At 45.7% G+C, this 15,605-nt stretch overlaps 4 protein-coding genes across 4 annotated transcripts; 1 reads left to right on the forward strand and 3 right to left on the reverse strand.

The window, feature by feature from the left end:
* The first annotated feature begins 197 nt into the window (after nucleotides 1–197).
* LOC147904936 (pentatricopeptide repeat-containing protein At1g11290, chloroplastic-like) lies at nucleotides 198–2,153 on the forward strand. Its single transcript, XM_087392904.1, has 4 exons — nucleotides 198–939; nucleotides 1,099–1,193; nucleotides 1,278–1,499; nucleotides 1,581–2,153. The coding sequence occupies exons 1-4, from the start codon at nucleotides 198–200 to the stop codon at nucleotides 2,151–2,153; spliced, it is 1,632 nt and encodes a 543-aa protein (XP_087249030.1).
* Nucleotides 2,154–2,667: 514 nt separating this feature from the next.
* Nucleotides 2,668–3,801, reverse strand: LOC147904937 (pentatricopeptide repeat-containing protein At2g33680-like). The gene is made up of 3 exons (XM_087392916.1): nucleotides 3,060–3,801; nucleotides 2,806–2,900; nucleotides 2,668–2,721 (listed from the first exon to the last, which is right to left on the reverse strand). The coding sequence occupies exons 1-3, from the start codon at nucleotides 3,799–3,801 to the stop codon at nucleotides 2,668–2,670; spliced, it is 891 nt and encodes a 296-aa protein (XP_087249042.1).
* Nucleotides 3,802–5,925: 2,124 nt separating this feature from the next.
* LOC147904938 (pentatricopeptide repeat-containing protein At1g11290, chloroplastic-like) lies at nucleotides 5,926–7,881 on the reverse strand. Its single transcript, XM_087392928.1, has 3 exons — nucleotides 7,140–7,881; nucleotides 6,886–6,980; nucleotides 5,926–6,801 (listed from the first exon to the last, which is right to left on the reverse strand). The coding sequence occupies exons 1-3, from the start codon at nucleotides 7,879–7,881 to the stop codon at nucleotides 5,926–5,928; spliced, it is 1,713 nt and encodes a 570-aa protein (XP_087249054.1).
* A 2,124-nt stretch (nucleotides 7,882–10,005) lies between these two features.
* Nucleotides 10,006–12,546, reverse strand: LOC147904939 (pentatricopeptide repeat-containing protein At2g13600-like). Its single transcript, XM_087392939.1, has 4 exons — nucleotides 11,220–12,546; nucleotides 10,966–11,060; nucleotides 10,660–10,881; nucleotides 10,006–10,578 (listed from the first exon to the last, which is right to left on the reverse strand). The coding sequence occupies exons 1-4, from the start codon at nucleotides 12,544–12,546 to the stop codon at nucleotides 10,006–10,008; spliced, it is 2,217 nt and encodes a 738-aa protein (XP_087249065.1).
* Between the last annotated feature and the right edge of the window lie 3,059 nt (nucleotides 12,547–15,605).

Genomic DNA, 15,605 nt, shown 5'->3' on the forward strand with positions numbered 1-15,605 from the left:
AGATTGTGGGAGAAGCCAACTAGTTATGCATATGCCAAACAACTTGGATTTTCTGAATTCTTATCTAGCAATTTGCATCTATATGGTGAAGGTGATTTCTTTGCGTTCTAGATGCCTGTGCCAGTGTGGCAGCCCTAGAAGAGGGGCAAATGATCCATGCTACTATTGCTCTTAATGGTTGGGAGTCAGACATCATTATGGGGAATGCTCTTCTTAACATGTATGGTAAGTGTGGGAGTGTAGATGATGTGAGGGTAGTGTTTGCAGACATGCCACAGCTGAATGTGGTCTCCTGGAGTGCCACTATAACTGCGTGTGCCCAGAATGGTCACGGCAACGAGGCTTTGCAACTGTTCAGTCAAATGCTGGTTGAAGGTTTGGAGCCAAACAAGATCACCTTCATCTGCGTTGTGGATGCATGTGCAGGTGTGGCAGCCTTAGAAGAGGGTCTACTGATCCATGCCACTGTTGCTGGCAGTGGATGGGAGACTGATGTTGTTGTGGGAACAGCTTTCGTCAATATGTATGGCAAGTGCAGGAGCCTAGATGATTCAAGGGCAGTTTTTGCAGAGATGCTGCACCATGATGTGGTCTCATGGAGTGCCATGATCACTGCATGTTCCCAGAATGAGCATGGCAAGGAGGCCCTGCAGCTGTTTGGTCAAATGCAAGCAGAAGGCTTTGAACCAAACAAGATAACCTTCATCTGCATTTTGGATGCATGTGCCAGTGTGGCAGCTCTACAAGAAGGTCAGGCGATCCATGCTGCTGTTGCTGGGAATGGATGGGATCTGGATATTGTTGTGGGAAACACCCTTGTCAGTATGTATGGAAAGCATGGGAATCTAGATGATGCAAGGGCAGTGTTCACAGAGATCCCTCAGCAGGATGTTGTTTCTTGGAGCGCCATGGTCGCTGCCTGTGCACAGAATGGGCATGGCAAGGAGGCTCTGGAACTGTTTGGTCAAATGCAGGCTGAAGGCTTTAAACTGGACAAGATCACCTTCATTTGCGTAGTGGATGCATGTGCTAGTGTGGCAGCCCTAGAAGAAGGTCGAGTTATACATGCAACTGTTACTGGCAATGGATGGGAGTCAGATGTGGTGGTAGGGACAGCCCTTGTAAATATGTACGGCAAGTGTGGCAGTGTAGGTGATGCAGTGGTAGCATTTGCAGAGATGCCACAGCATGTTGTGATTTCCTGGAGTGCCATGATCTCTGCGTGTGCCCAGAATGCGCATGGCAAGGAGGCCCTGCAACTGCTGGGTGAAATGCAGGCCAAAGGCTTCCAGCTGGACAAGATCACCTTCATTTGCGTTGTGGATGTATGTGCTACTGTGGCTGCCTTAGAAGAGGGTCGAGTGATTCATGCTACTGCTGCCAACAACGGATGGGAGTCTGAATTCGTCGTGGGGAATGCCCTCATCAATATGTATGGCAAGTGCGGGAGCCTAGGTGATGCGAGGGCAGTGTTTGCACAGATGCCACTGTGGGATGTGGTCTCTTGGAATGCCATGATTGCTGCATGTGCTCAGAATGGGCATGGCATGGAGGCCTTACAACTTTTTGATCAAATGCAGGCGGATGGCTTCAAGCCAAACAACATCACATTCACCTGTGTCCTCACGGCTTGCAGTCACACAGGACTAGTTGCTCATGGAAGGCAACACTTTGTCTCTATGAATGACCATGGACTAATCCCCTCAGTGGAGCATTATGTGTGCATGATCGATATCCTTGGGCGACGAGGACTATTACAAGAAGCAGAGGACCTGATCATGAGTATGCCCTTTGAACATCTGCCTTCAGCATGGTTGAGCTTGCTTTCATCATGCAGAATTCATAATGATGTGGAGCGGGCTGTACGTGCTGCAAATTTTGTTTTCGAGTTAGATCCAAGGAATGCTTCACCACATGTCTTGCTGGCAAACATCCATGCAGAGGCAGGGTGGGTGGAGGATGTAGTAAAGATGAGACAGGCAAAGGCAATTATGGATAATGATGTGAAGATAGTCCCAGGTCGCAATTGTGCTGAGATGAATAATGTAGTGCATGAAATTGTATCTAGAGACTCATCGCATTCTCAACACCAGAATATATATGCCAAGTTGCAGGAGTTGTATAAGTGCATGGAGGCTGGATACAAACCTTAATACTTCAATGCTTTGTGTTGTGGATGAAAAGAGAGAGGACATGCATTGCTCATCTGGCCATCGCATTTGGGCTCATTTCCCTTACCCGCTCCAATTGAATGTAACCACCTCTAGCAAAGCATCCAACTCAAGACACAAGGATGACAGATTGTAACCAAGTGCCCAGCCATAGATCCAAGGAGATGGCTCATGAGCTGAAGGTCATTAATACTACTCTCAAGCCATGGCTGGCAACAGGAAGCCAGAATATCCCATACCCACCATAACCCACGTCAAGGGTGTCATGCCACTGCTAGACTCTATGGGCTGTCATTGAGAAATCCAGTACCCTGCTATATATTCTAGTACCTATTATGCCTAGGCGAGATATAACAGCCAGATTAGGTTAAAAACTTACTAGAGTTCCTATTAGCGGCTTGTGCTGCTAATAGCACCCTGCTATATATTCTAGTACCTATTATGCCTAGGCGAGATATAACAGCCAGATTAGGTTAAAAACTTACTAGAGTTCCTATTAGCGGCTTGTGCTGCAAATGAAGGTGATCTTGTCCAGCTGGAAGCCTTTGGCCTGCATTTCACCCAGCAGTTGCAGGGCCTCCTTGCCATGCGCATTCTGGGCACACGCAGAGATCATGGCACTCCAGGAAATCACAACATGCTGTGGCATCTCTGCAAATGCTACCACTGCATCACCTACACTGCCACACTTGCCGTACATATTTACAAGGGCTGTCCCTACCACCACATCTGACTCCCATCCATTGCCAGTAACAGTTGCATGTATAACTCGACCTTCTTCTAGGGCTGCCACACTAGCACATGCATCCACTACGCAAATGAAGGTGATCTTGTCCAGTTTAAAGCCTTCAGCCTGCATTTGACCAAACAGTTCCAGAGCCTCCTTGCCATGCCCATTCTGTGCACAGGCAGCGACCATGGCGCTCCAAGAAACAACATCCTGCTGAGGGATCTCTGTGAACACTGCCCTTGCATCATCTAGATTCCCATGCTTTCCATACATACTGACAAGGGTGTTTCCCACAACAATATCCAGATCCCATCCATTCCCAGCAACAGCAGCATGGATCGCCTGACCTTCTTGTAGAGCTGCCACACTGGCACATGCATCCAAAATGCAGATGAAGGTTATCTTGTTTGGTTCAAAGCCTTCTGCTTGCATTTGACCAAACAGCTGCAGGGCCTCCTTGCCATGCTCATTCTGGGAACATGCAGTGATCATGGCACTCCATGAGACCACATCATGGTGCAGCATCTCTGCAAAAACTGCCCTTGAATCATCTAGGCTCCTGCACTTGCCATACATATTGACGAAAGCTGTTCCCACAACAACATCAGTCTCCCATCCACTGCCAGCAACAGTGGCATGGATCAGTAGACCCTCTTCTAAGGCTGCCACACCTGCACATGCATCCACAACGCAGATGAAGGTGATCTTGTTTGGCTCCAAACCTTCAACCAGCATTTGACTGAACAGTTGCAAAGCCTCGTTGCCGTGACCATTCTGGGCACACGCAGTTATAGTGGCACTCCAGGAGACCACATTCAGCTGTGGCATGTCTGCAAACACTACCCTCACATCATCTACACTCCCACACTTACCATACATGTTAAGAAGAGCATTCCCCATAATGATGTCTGACTCCCAACCATTAAGAGCAATAGTAGCATGGATCATTTGCCCCTCTTCTAGGGCTGCCACACTGGCACAGGCATCTAGAACGCAAAGAAATCACCTTCACCATATAGATGCAAATTGCTAGATAAGAATTCAGAAAATCCAAGTTGTTTGGCATATGCATAACTAGTTGGCTTCTCCCACAATCTCTTAACTCAGGTCTTCTTTACCTTGTACTTTGTCCTTGTAGTCTTCTTCAAGTGCTTAGCATTGGAAGAGCATTGAGAACTTGGCATGTTGTCAAGAAGTCAATATCATCTGAACTTCAAATAACATTCTCTGAATTGAAAAAGGAATCTTTGATTCTTTGATGTGTACTTTAACTCCTCAAGCATCACCTAAGCATTTAGTGTAGCATCAAACTTCAAAAAAGGTCTAGAAATGCTTGAAGAGAACATAGGAACCTTGGAGGATTGATACCTCACTCCACATAGCATCAACTGGGGGACATTTGTTGCGCAATCAAAGGTACTTAGTAAGAGAAGACTCAGTGCAAATCTCAGACGAAATGACGCGTCACACTACCCAGGGCAGCAGCATTTTCTAAAGAAACACATCCAGGGTGTCTTGGATGCACCTCGAAACTTTGATTTTGGCGGAGCCCCATCTCCGAAAATCGTCCTCCAACCGATGGAGGAAGTGTACAGGAGCATGCCCGGATTGATGTCGCGGATTCCAGATTTCTCTTGGCGAACGAGAGTCCCTTAACCGCTAGCCCAGCCGACAGCGTGGCATCTGTTCATGAAGATGGGCCTAGGAAGGAGCCAACAGCGACTGATGAAAGTTGTATGTACGCTACGGCGCTGATGAAATCAAAAACCGTGTGTGTTTAGTGCGAATCTTTTTAATCGTTGTTTTATGTATTGGAAGTTTAAGTTGAGGCGCAGGTTGGGAATGCCTCTCAGCAAATGTCTCTGGAAGATGTTGCGTTCGGGCCAATACTACCCGTCTGCTGCTTGGGTTATACCTTACCAAGGAAAAAGGGATGGATGCCAGGAGAGCACAGTCGATGTGGAAGTCAATTATGTCGCAAATGCTTTGACTGCATGAGTAGTATATTTTTTGTTGCTAGTCTCCAACGAGTCAACCTGGGAAACACATCAAGGGAGTCTTGGATGCACCTGGGTACTTTGATTTTGGCGTAGCCCCATCTCCGAAAATTGTCCTTCCAACCAATGGAGGAAGTGTGCAGGAGCATGCCTGGATTGACATCGCGGATTCCAGATTTCTCTTGGCGAACGAAAGTCCCTTAACTGCCAGCCCAACCGACAGCGTGGCATCTGTTCATGAAGATGGGCCTAGGAAGGAGCCAAAAAGGTTTTAGTAGCTCTTCTCCTCGTGTTCCAGATTACCTACCATTGGTCCGGAAGTCGAGGATGGGAATACATATCGTGTGAGTTTTGGCTATGATCTGTTTTTGAATGGGAAAAGCAGCTCTCAAATACTTGTGACGAAGAGCTCTCAAAGTTTGTATAAAAGTTTTTGGGAAATGTTAATTGCAGTGAATGTAGTTATCTGATCGCACAGTGAAAGCCAATGTTAATTTATGGATGTTTAATGAGAAATTAACGAGCTAATTAACTTTATGCTTGTTTGTTATCTTAGGTTAATTTGACATTTCGGAAGTAGAGTCAAATTAATTAATTGAATTTAATTTAAAGCCGCTAATAGGAACTCTAGTAAGTTTTTAACCTAATCTGGCTGTTATATCTCGCCTAGGCATAATAGGTACTAGAATATATAGCAGGGTACTGGATTTCTCAATGACAGCCCATAGAGTCTAGCAGTGGCATGACACCCTTGACGTGGGTTATGGTGGGTATGGGATATTCTGGCTTCCTGTTGCCAGCCATGGCTTGAGAGTAGTATTAATGACCTTCAGCTCATGAGCCATCTCCTTGGATCTATGGCTGGGCACTTGGTTACAATCTGTCATCCTTGTGTCTTGAGTTGGATGCTTTGCTAGAGGTGGTTACATTCAATTGGAGCGGGTAAGGGAAATGAGCCCAAATGCGATGGCCAGATGAGCAATGCATGTCCTCTCTCTTTTCATCCACAACACAAAGCATTGAAGTATTAAGGTTTGTATCCAGCCTCCATGCACTTATACAACTCCTGCAACTTGGCATATATATTCTGGTGTTGAGAATGCGATGAGTCTCTAGATACAATTTCATGCACTACATTATTCATCTCAGCACAATTGCGACCTGGGACTATCTTCACATCATTATCCATAATTGCCTTTGCCTGTCTCATCTTTACTACATCCTCCACCCACCCTGCCTCTGCATGGATGTTTGCCAGCAAGACATGTGGTGAAGCATTCCTTGGATCTAACTCGAAAACAAAATTTGCAGCACGTACAGCCCGCTCCACATCATTATGAATTCTGCATGATGAAAGCAAGCTCAACCATGCTGAAGGCAGATGTTCAAAGGGCATACTCATGATCAGGTCCTCTGCTTCTTGTAATAGTCCTCGTCGCCCAAGGATATCGATCATGCACACATAATGCTCCACTGAGGGGATTAGTCCATGGTCATTCATAGAGACAAAGTGTTGCCTTCCATGAGCAACTAGTCCTGTGTGACTGCAAGCCGTGAGGACACAGGTGAATGTGATGTTGTTTGGCTTGAAGCCATCCGCCTGCATTTGATCAAAAAGTTGTAAGGCCTCCATGCCATGCCCAATCTGAGCACATGCAGCAATCATGGCATTCCAAGAGACCACATCCCACAGTGGCATCTGTGCAAACACTGCCCTCGCATCACCTAGGCTCCCGCACTTGCCATACATATTGATGAGGGCATTCCCCACGACGAATTCAGACTCCCATCCGTTGTTGGCAGCAGTAGCATGAATCACTCGACCCTCTTCTAAGGCAGCCACAGTAGCACATACATCCACAACGCAAATGAAGGTGATCTTGTCCAGCTGGAAGCCTTTGGCCTGCATTTCACCCAGCAGTTGCAGGGCCTCCTTGCCATGCGCATTCTGGGCACACGCAGAGATCATGGCACTCCAGGAAATCACAACATGCTGTGGCATCTCTGCAAATGCTACCACTGCATCACCTACACTGCCACACTTGCCGTACATATTTACAAGGGCTGTCCCTACCACCACATCTGACTCCCATCCATTGCCAGTAACAGTTGCATGTATAACTCGACCTTCTTCTAGGGCTGCCACACTAGCACATGCATCCACTACGCAAATGAAGGTGATCTTGTCCAGTTTAAAGCCTTCAGCCTGCATTTGACCAAACAGTTCCAGAGCCTCCTTGCCATGCCCATTCTGTGCACAGGCAGCGACCATGGCGCTCCAAGAAACAACATCCTGCTGAGGGATCTCTGTGAACACTGCCCTTGCATCATCTAGATTCCCATGCTTTCCATACATACTGACAAGGGTGTTTCCCACAACAATATCCAGATCCCATCCATTCCCAGCAACAGCAGCATGGATCGCCTGACCTTCTTGTAGAGCTGCCACACTGGCACATGCATCCAAAATGCAGATGAAGGTTATCTTGTTTGGTTCAAAGCCTTCTGCTTGCATTTGACCAAACAGCTGCAGGGCCTCCTTGCCATGCTCATTCTGGGAACATGCAGTGATCATGGCACTCCATGAGACCACATCATGGTGCAGCATCTCTGCAAAAACTGCCCTTGAATCATCTAGGCTCCTGCACTTGCCATACATATTGACGAAAGCTGTTCCCACAACAACATCAGTCTCCCATCCACTGCCAGCAACAGTGGCATGGATCAGTAGACCCTCTTCTAAGGCTGCCACACCTGCACATGCATCCACAACGCAGATGAAGGTGATCTTGTTTGGCTCCAAACCTTCAACCAGCATTTGACTGAACAGTTGCAAAGCCTCGTTGCCGTGACCATTCTGGGCACACGCAGTTATAGTGGCACTCCAGGAGACCACATTCAGCTGTGGCATGTCTGCAAACACTACCCTCACATCATCTACACTCCCACACTTACCATACATGTTAAGAAGAGCATTCCCCATAATGATGTCTGACTCCCAACCATTAAGAGCAATAGTAGCATGGATCATTTGCCCCTCTTCTAGGGCTGCCACACTGGCACAGGCATCTAGAACGCAAAGAAATCACCTTCACCATATAGATGCAAATTGCTAGATAAGAATTCAGAAAATCCAAGTTGTTTGGCATATGCATAACTAGTTGGCTTCTCCCACAATCTCTTAACTCAGGTCTTCTTTACCTTGTACTTTGTCCTTGTAGTCTTCTTCAAGTGCTTAGCATTGGAAGAGCATTGAGAACTTGGCATGTTGTCAAGAAGTCAATATCATCTGAACTTCAAATAACATTCTCTGAATTGAAAAAGGAATCTTTGATTCTTTGATGTGTACTTTAACTCCTCAAGCATCACCTAAGCATTTAGTGTAGCATCAAACTTCAAAAAAGGTCTAGAAATGCTTGAAGAGAACATAGGAACCTTGGAGGATTGATACCTCACTCCACATAGCATCAACTGGGGGACATTTGTTGCGCAATCAAAGGTACTTAGTAAGAGAAGACTCAGTGCAAATCTCAGACGAAATGACGCGTCACACTACCCAGGGCAGCAGCATTTTCTAAAGAAACACATCCAGGGTGTCTTGGATGCACCTCGAAACTTTGATTTTGGCGGAGCCCCATCTCCGAAAATCGTCCTCCAACCGATGGAGGAAGTGTACAGGAGCATGCCCGGATTGATGTCGCGGATTCCAGATTTCTCTTGGCGAACGAGAGTCCCTTAACCGCTAGCCCAGCCGACAGCGTGGCATCTGTTCATGAAGATGGGCCTAGGAAGGAGCCAACAGCGACTGATGAAAGTTGTATGTACGCTACGGCGCTGATGAAATCAAAAACCGTGTGTGTTTAGTGCGAATCTTTTTAATCGTTGTTTTATGTATTGGAAGTTTAAGTTGAGGCGCAGGTTGGGAATGCCTCTCAGCAAATGTCTCTGGAAGATGTTGCGTTCGGGCCAATACTACCCGTCTGCTGCTTGGGTTATACCTTACCAAGGAAAAAGGGATGGATGCCAGGAGAGCACAGTCGATGTGGAAGTCAATTATGTCGCAAATGCTTTGACTGCATGAGTAGTATATTTTTTGTTGCTAGTCTCCAACGAGTCAACCTGGGAAACACATCAAGGGAGTCTTGGATGCACCTGGGTACTTTGATTTTGGCGTAGCCCCATCTCCGAAAATTGTCCTTCCAACCAATGGAGGAAGTGTGCAGGAGCATGCCTGGATTGACATCGCGGATTCCAGATTTCTCTTGGCGAACGAAAGTCCCTTAACTGCCAGCCCAACCGACAGCGTGGCATCTGTTCATGAAGATGGGCCTAGGAAGGAGCCAAAAAGGTTTTAGTAGCTCTTCTCCTCGTGTTCCAGATTACCTACCATTGGTCCGGAAGTCGAGGATGGGAATACATATCGTGTGAGTTTTGGCTATGATCTGTTTTTGAATGGGAAAAGCAGCTCTCAAATACTTGTGACGAAGAGCTCTCAAAGTTTGTATAAAAGTTTTTGGGAAATGTTAATTGCAGTGAATGTAGTTATCTGATCGCACAGTGAAAGCCAATGTTAATTTATGGATGTTTAATGAGAAATTAACGAGCTAATTAACTTTATGCTTGTTTGTTATCTTAGGTTAATTTGACATTTCGGAAGTAGAGTCAAATTAATTAATTGAATTTAATTTAAAGCCGCTAATAGGAACTCTAGTAAGTTTTTAACCTAATCTGGCTGTTATATCTCGCCTAGGCATAATAGGTACTAGAATATATAGCAGGGTACTGGATTTCTCAATGACAGCCCATAGAGTCTAGCAGTGGCATGACACCCTTGACGTGGGTTATGGTGGGTATGGGATATTCTGGCTTCCTGTTGCCAGCCATGGCTTGAGAGTAGTATTAATGACCTTCAGCTCATGAGCCATCTCCTTGGATCTATGGCTGGGCACTTGGTTACAATCTGTCATCCTTGTGTCTTGAGTTGGATGCTTTGCTAGAGGTGGTTACATTCAATTGGAGCGGGTAAGGGAAATGAGCCCAAATGCGATGGCCAGATGAGCAATGCATGTCCTCTCTCTTTTCATCCACAACACAAAGCATTGAAGTATTAAGGTTTGTATCCAGCCTCCATGCACTTATACAACTCCTGCAACTTGGCATATATATTCTGGTGTTGAGAATGCGATGAGTCTCTAGATACAATTTCATGCACTACATTATTCATCTCAGCACAATTGCGACCTGGGACTATCTTCACATCATTATCCATAATTGCCTTTGCCTGTCTCATCTTTACTACATCCTCCACCCACCCTGCCTCTGCATGGATGTTTGCCAGCAAGACATGTGGTGAAGCATTCCTTGGATCTAACTCGAAAACAAAATTTGCAGCACGTACAGCCCGCTCCACATCATTATGAATTCTGCATGATGAAAGCAAGCTCAACCATGCTGAAGGCAGATGTTCAAAGGGCATACTCATGATCAGGTCCTCTGCTTCTTGTAATAGTCCTCGTCGCCCAAGGATATCGATCATGCACACATAATGCTCCACTGAGGGGATTAGTCCATGGTCATTCATAGAGACAAAGTGTTGCCTTCCATGAGCAACTAGTCCTGTGTGACTGCAAGCCGTGAGGACACAGGTGAATGTGATGTTGTTTGGCTTGAAGCCATCCGCCTGCATTTGATCAAAAAGTTGTAAGGCCTCCATGCCATGCCCATTCTGAGCACATGCAGCAATCATGGCATTCCAAGAGACCACATCCCACAGTGGCATCTGTGCAAACACTGCCCTCGCATCACCTAGGCTCCCGCACTTGCCATACATATTGATGAGGGCATTCCCCACGACGAATTCAGACTCCCATCCGTTGTTGGCAGCAGTAGCATGAATCACTCGACCCTCTTCTAAGGCAGCCACAGTAGCACATACATCCACAACGCAAATGAAGGTGATCTTGTCCAGCTGGAAGCCTTTGGCCTGCATTTCACCCAGCAGTTGCAGGGCCTCCTTGCCATGCGCATTCTGGGCACACGCAGAGATCATGGCACTCCAGGAAATCACAACATGCTGTGGCATCTCTGCAAATGCTACCACTGCATCACCTACACTGCCACACTTGCCGTACATATTTACAAGGGCTGTCCCTACCACCACATCTGACTCCCATCCATTGCCAGTAACAGTTGCATGTATAACTCGACCTTCTTCTAGGGCTGCCACACTAGCACATGCATCCACTACGCAAATGAAGGTGATCTTGTCCAGTTTAAAGCCTTCAGCCTGCATTTGACCAAACAGTTCCAGAGCCTCCTTGCCATGCCCATTCTGTGCACAGGCAGCGACCATGGCGCTCCAAGAAACAACATCCTGCTGAGGGATCTCTGTGAACACTGCCCTTGCATCATCTAGATTCCCATGCTTTCCATACATACTGACAAGGGTGTTTCCCACAACAATATCCAGATCCCATCCATTCCCAGCAACAGCAGCATGGATCGCCTGACCTTCTTGTAGAGCTGCCACACTGGCACATGCATCCAAAATGCAGATGAAGGTTATCTTGTTTGGTTCAAAGCCTTCTGCTTGCATTTGACCAAACAGCTGCAGGGCCTCCTTGCCATGCTCATTCTGGGAACATGCAGTGATCATGGCACTCCATGAGACCACATCATGGTGCAGCATCTCTGCAAAAACTGCCCTTGAATCATCTAGGCTCCTGCACTTGCCATACATATTGACGAAAGCTGTTCCCACAACAACATCAGTCTCCCATCCACTGCCAGCAACAGTGGCATGGATCAGTAGACCCTCTTCTAAGGCTGCCACACCTGCACATGCATCCACAACGCAGATGAAGGTGATCTTGTTTGGCTCCAAACCTTCAACCAGCATTTGACTGAACAGTTGCAAAGCCTCGTTGCCGTGACCATTCTGGGCACACGCAGTTATAGTGGCACTCCAGGAGACCACATTCAGCTGTGGCATGTCTGCAAACACTACCCTCACATCATCTACACTCCCACACTTACCATACATGTTAAGAAGAGCATTCCCCATAATGATGTCTGACTCCCAACCATTAAGAGCAATAGTAGCATGGATCATTTGCCCCTCTTCTAGGGCTGCCACACTGGCACAGGCATCTAGAACGCAAATAAAAGTGACCCTGTTTGGGTCGAAGCCTTCGGTGTGCATTCTACTAAACAGTTGCAAAGCTTCCTTGCCATGACCGTTCTGGGCAGTTGCAGCTATCATGGAATTCCAGGAGACCACATTATGCCGGGGCATCTCTGCAAACAATGTCCTTGCTTCATCCAGGAACCCATTCCTGGCACAGGTTGCAATCATGGTATTCCAAGAGCAGTAATCCCGATGGACTATTGTGTCAAACACAGCACGTGCATTCTTCAGACTTCCACACTTGCTGTACATTCGGACGAGAAGGTTGGCCAAAAAATTGTCGCAAGCATATCCACGTCCGCTCATATGTTCGTGCACACATTTGCCCAAGGAAAGGGTCTTGGCAATGGTGCATCGCCGCAAGAGCAAAGCATAAGTAGCTTGATCTGTCTCTGGACCCAGCTGACCAAGGATGTCCGCATTCAATCTTTCAGGATCGCCGTTCCACCCAATATGGGGCATTGTGGCTGATCCCAGGGACACGCTGTTATGCCCACCAAAGTCTATATTCATATCCTTAGTCCGAGGGCTATGGCAGGGGGCATGCGAAATATTCGAGCTTGAACTTACTACTCTGTGTGGTCGCCTTCTCTCCAAGGACAGAGGCTCCATTGGAAGTTTAGGCATGAGGGATGGTGAACAACAGAGAAGTTGGTCCATAGGGTTGATGTTGTTGCCGGAATTGAGAGAATGAGAGCATTCTCCAAAGGCTGAAACGTCAAAACTCCGCACAGCGTACCTCTTTCAACCATGGGTATGCCGCTCTGCAGCAAATTCCTTCCGAGCCATGGTTGTGTGTGCCCCTCGTTTCTGAATGGATATGCCTCCCTCCACAATAAAGGCAAGAGCTTCAATGAATCAACACCTCATCTTCACTTGAGCTCCTCTGAGAATTGCTTCCAACGCTTTAGCCTACATCTATGATGCTGCACGTTGAACACATCCGCTACCATGAGAAAACAAGCATTTGGGGTGCTACCGTTAAAATGGAGAGCTAGAATTGTAGGGGTTTAAGGGTGAAAAATCTAACTAATAGTTTTGGGTTGAGACTAGGAGCAACCCTGGCAATAAAATCAAAGTATCAATTATTAACTTCGAAGGTACCATTCACCTCCATGTTTTATGTGGGCTCTTGGTAGGGAATGTGTTCAATATACAACATGCGAGACGTAGGGTGACGTAGGCTACCTCAAGTGAAGATGAGGTGTTGATTCATTGAACTGCGTGGAAGCTCTTGCGTTCATTGTTTTGAAAAGGAATAAAGGGGTTAGGAAAGGGTATAAAGTTTAGGAAAGGTGGAGTCCTAAGAGAAAATGGAGAGTTAGTCTTCTTCACCGATTGTAGGGTGTAAGGGCTTGCACATCTAGTTGGGACTTTGAGGGTTGAATATTAGATTGGGAGTGAGAGAAAAGGGTTTAGAAAGTAGAATGGTTTTGGATGGTAGTTTTGGGAGAGAACGATAGAGGGAGTATTGCATGAGATGCAGGGGGATTACAATGGCTTGAGGGTAGATTATGAGAGTTGTAGGATTAGCACATGTTATCACATGTTGATAGTGTTGAGGGGACACTAAGAGTACTTGAGAACAAGTATACAAGAATGAGTTGAATACACTGTTCAAAGAGTGAATGGAGTACATACATGAGCTTCATACCCTTACTCTTGTTGATTGCAAGAGTTGTAGTGTTAGAACATGCTATCAAGAGTACAAAAGAGTGAGTCTGTAGAGTGTGGGCTTCATTGCATTATAAAGTATTTATCCATGAGCGTGACACCCTTACTTTTGTTGGCATGGCTCAACTCTCTTACTCTTGCTTCCATGGCACTCACCAAGGATTTCTCTCTCTATGCACGGCATCTAGCAAGTCTCTCTATGTAAGGCATTTAGCAACAAAATTCTCTCAAACAATTTTTGACCAAAATCGGCAAATGTGCTGAGAGTGTTTTGCTATATTTTTTTATTCTACTAAATGATGCGAATTATGCTCTTAATCTCTTCTTATTATACAAGCAAAGCTATGCCACTGCTCAACAATCTATTGATTGCTCCTTGATTGGTCTACTGAATTGCCAAGTCGTGCTCCGATACGTAATTCGTTCGTCTGTGTGCCTATGTTTGAAAGGCATGAGCTGAATTTATTGGTGTTGTGATGACGTGCTCAAGTAGACAATGGACGTGATCTCTATCTCATGCGATGTGAGGGAAGCAAAGGCTATGATATTGTGAGGAGCAGATTGAAGGGAATGCTTGCTTTCAAAGGCCATGGGATCTGCCACTAAAAGCAAAAAAAGTCGAGGCATGGAAAGAAAGGATATCAGCTTGTGATCCAAACTTCCATGTCATGTGACTAAGAAGAAGCGTCCAACTTTCTTTCCTGTCCTTCACATTGTACATCTTTTGGAAGCCAAAGAATGCATCAAGTCCATCCATATGATCCCATGGACCTGTCTTCTTAGCCACCTCTTTATGTTCAGCAGAGCAATCAAGATTTTTTATGCACATGGCCCTTTCACCTAGTTCATGTATAGCTCTTTCGGCCTAACAAATTTCTTGGGGTAAAGAAGACCTCCATATCCTATGGAAGGAGGCCGTTGCATCCCCATGTCAGCCATGTACCAGTATTTTGGATTGTAGCTTCTCAAACGTATCCTTTAAATCTTAGCCCATTGCTATCTCTACAACTGAACAATCGTGGGTCAACCTACTCCTTTGGTGAAAGTCACCTACATGTACTTCTTCAGTGTGATATATATATATATATACCCTGCTTCCATTGATGTGCTGCACAAGACCAAAACATAATTCCCTAGACTCAAAAGGGTCACTGGGATACTCCAAAGTTCTTGGATGGCAGGCTTGGAGAATCTCAAATAAAGCTTGATGTGAGCTATGGTATCTGCCATGGAGTCATTTCGAAGAAGTCTCCGAAGGAGAATGTAAGAAGTTTTGTAGGAGCAAAACAATGCTACTATCAAAAGGACTTTACCTTGTCCTTACATCGCATGTCAAAAAGACTTTCCCAATCTTCTTACACTCCATGGCTGCCTACCATGACGGTTTGTCTCTGCTTTCTGTCAATTAACGAACCCTCATATACGAACCCTCATACAATCTAAAAGGTAGAAGATTAACTTTCGAGCATTTCTGTGACCCTCTTAAAATTGAGTCATTCTTGCTCACTCCTTCCAAAATTTTCCTACCAAAATAAAGCAAAAAATCCACATGATTAGATTTTCATGAAGATCAATGCTAAGTGATTGTGACACATGGCTTCATGAACACTTAGAAAATGAAAACTTCCCTCTAGGCTACATTAGGAAAGAAGGGAGCTCATTTTGGGGCCCTATAAGAAATTCAAAATCTCTTCTTTTTTCTTTTGTCCACAATATGAAAAATAATAAAATACTCAATAAAATATATACAAGTACTAAAAACATGTCAGAGGAATGAGGAATAAAATATGAGACTATTGACATCATGTCAGAGGATGGAGGAATAATGATATTCTTCTATATTCAAC

This window comes from Dipteris shenzhenensis, chromosome 2 (assembly GCF_047967505.1).
Source record: "Dipteris shenzhenensis isolate YYH24624 ecotype China chromosome 2, Dip_SZ_1.0, whole genome shotgun sequence".
Taxonomy (NCBI): domain Eukaryota; kingdom Viridiplantae; phylum Streptophyta; class Polypodiopsida; order Gleicheniales; family Dipteridaceae; genus Dipteris; species Dipteris shenzhenensis.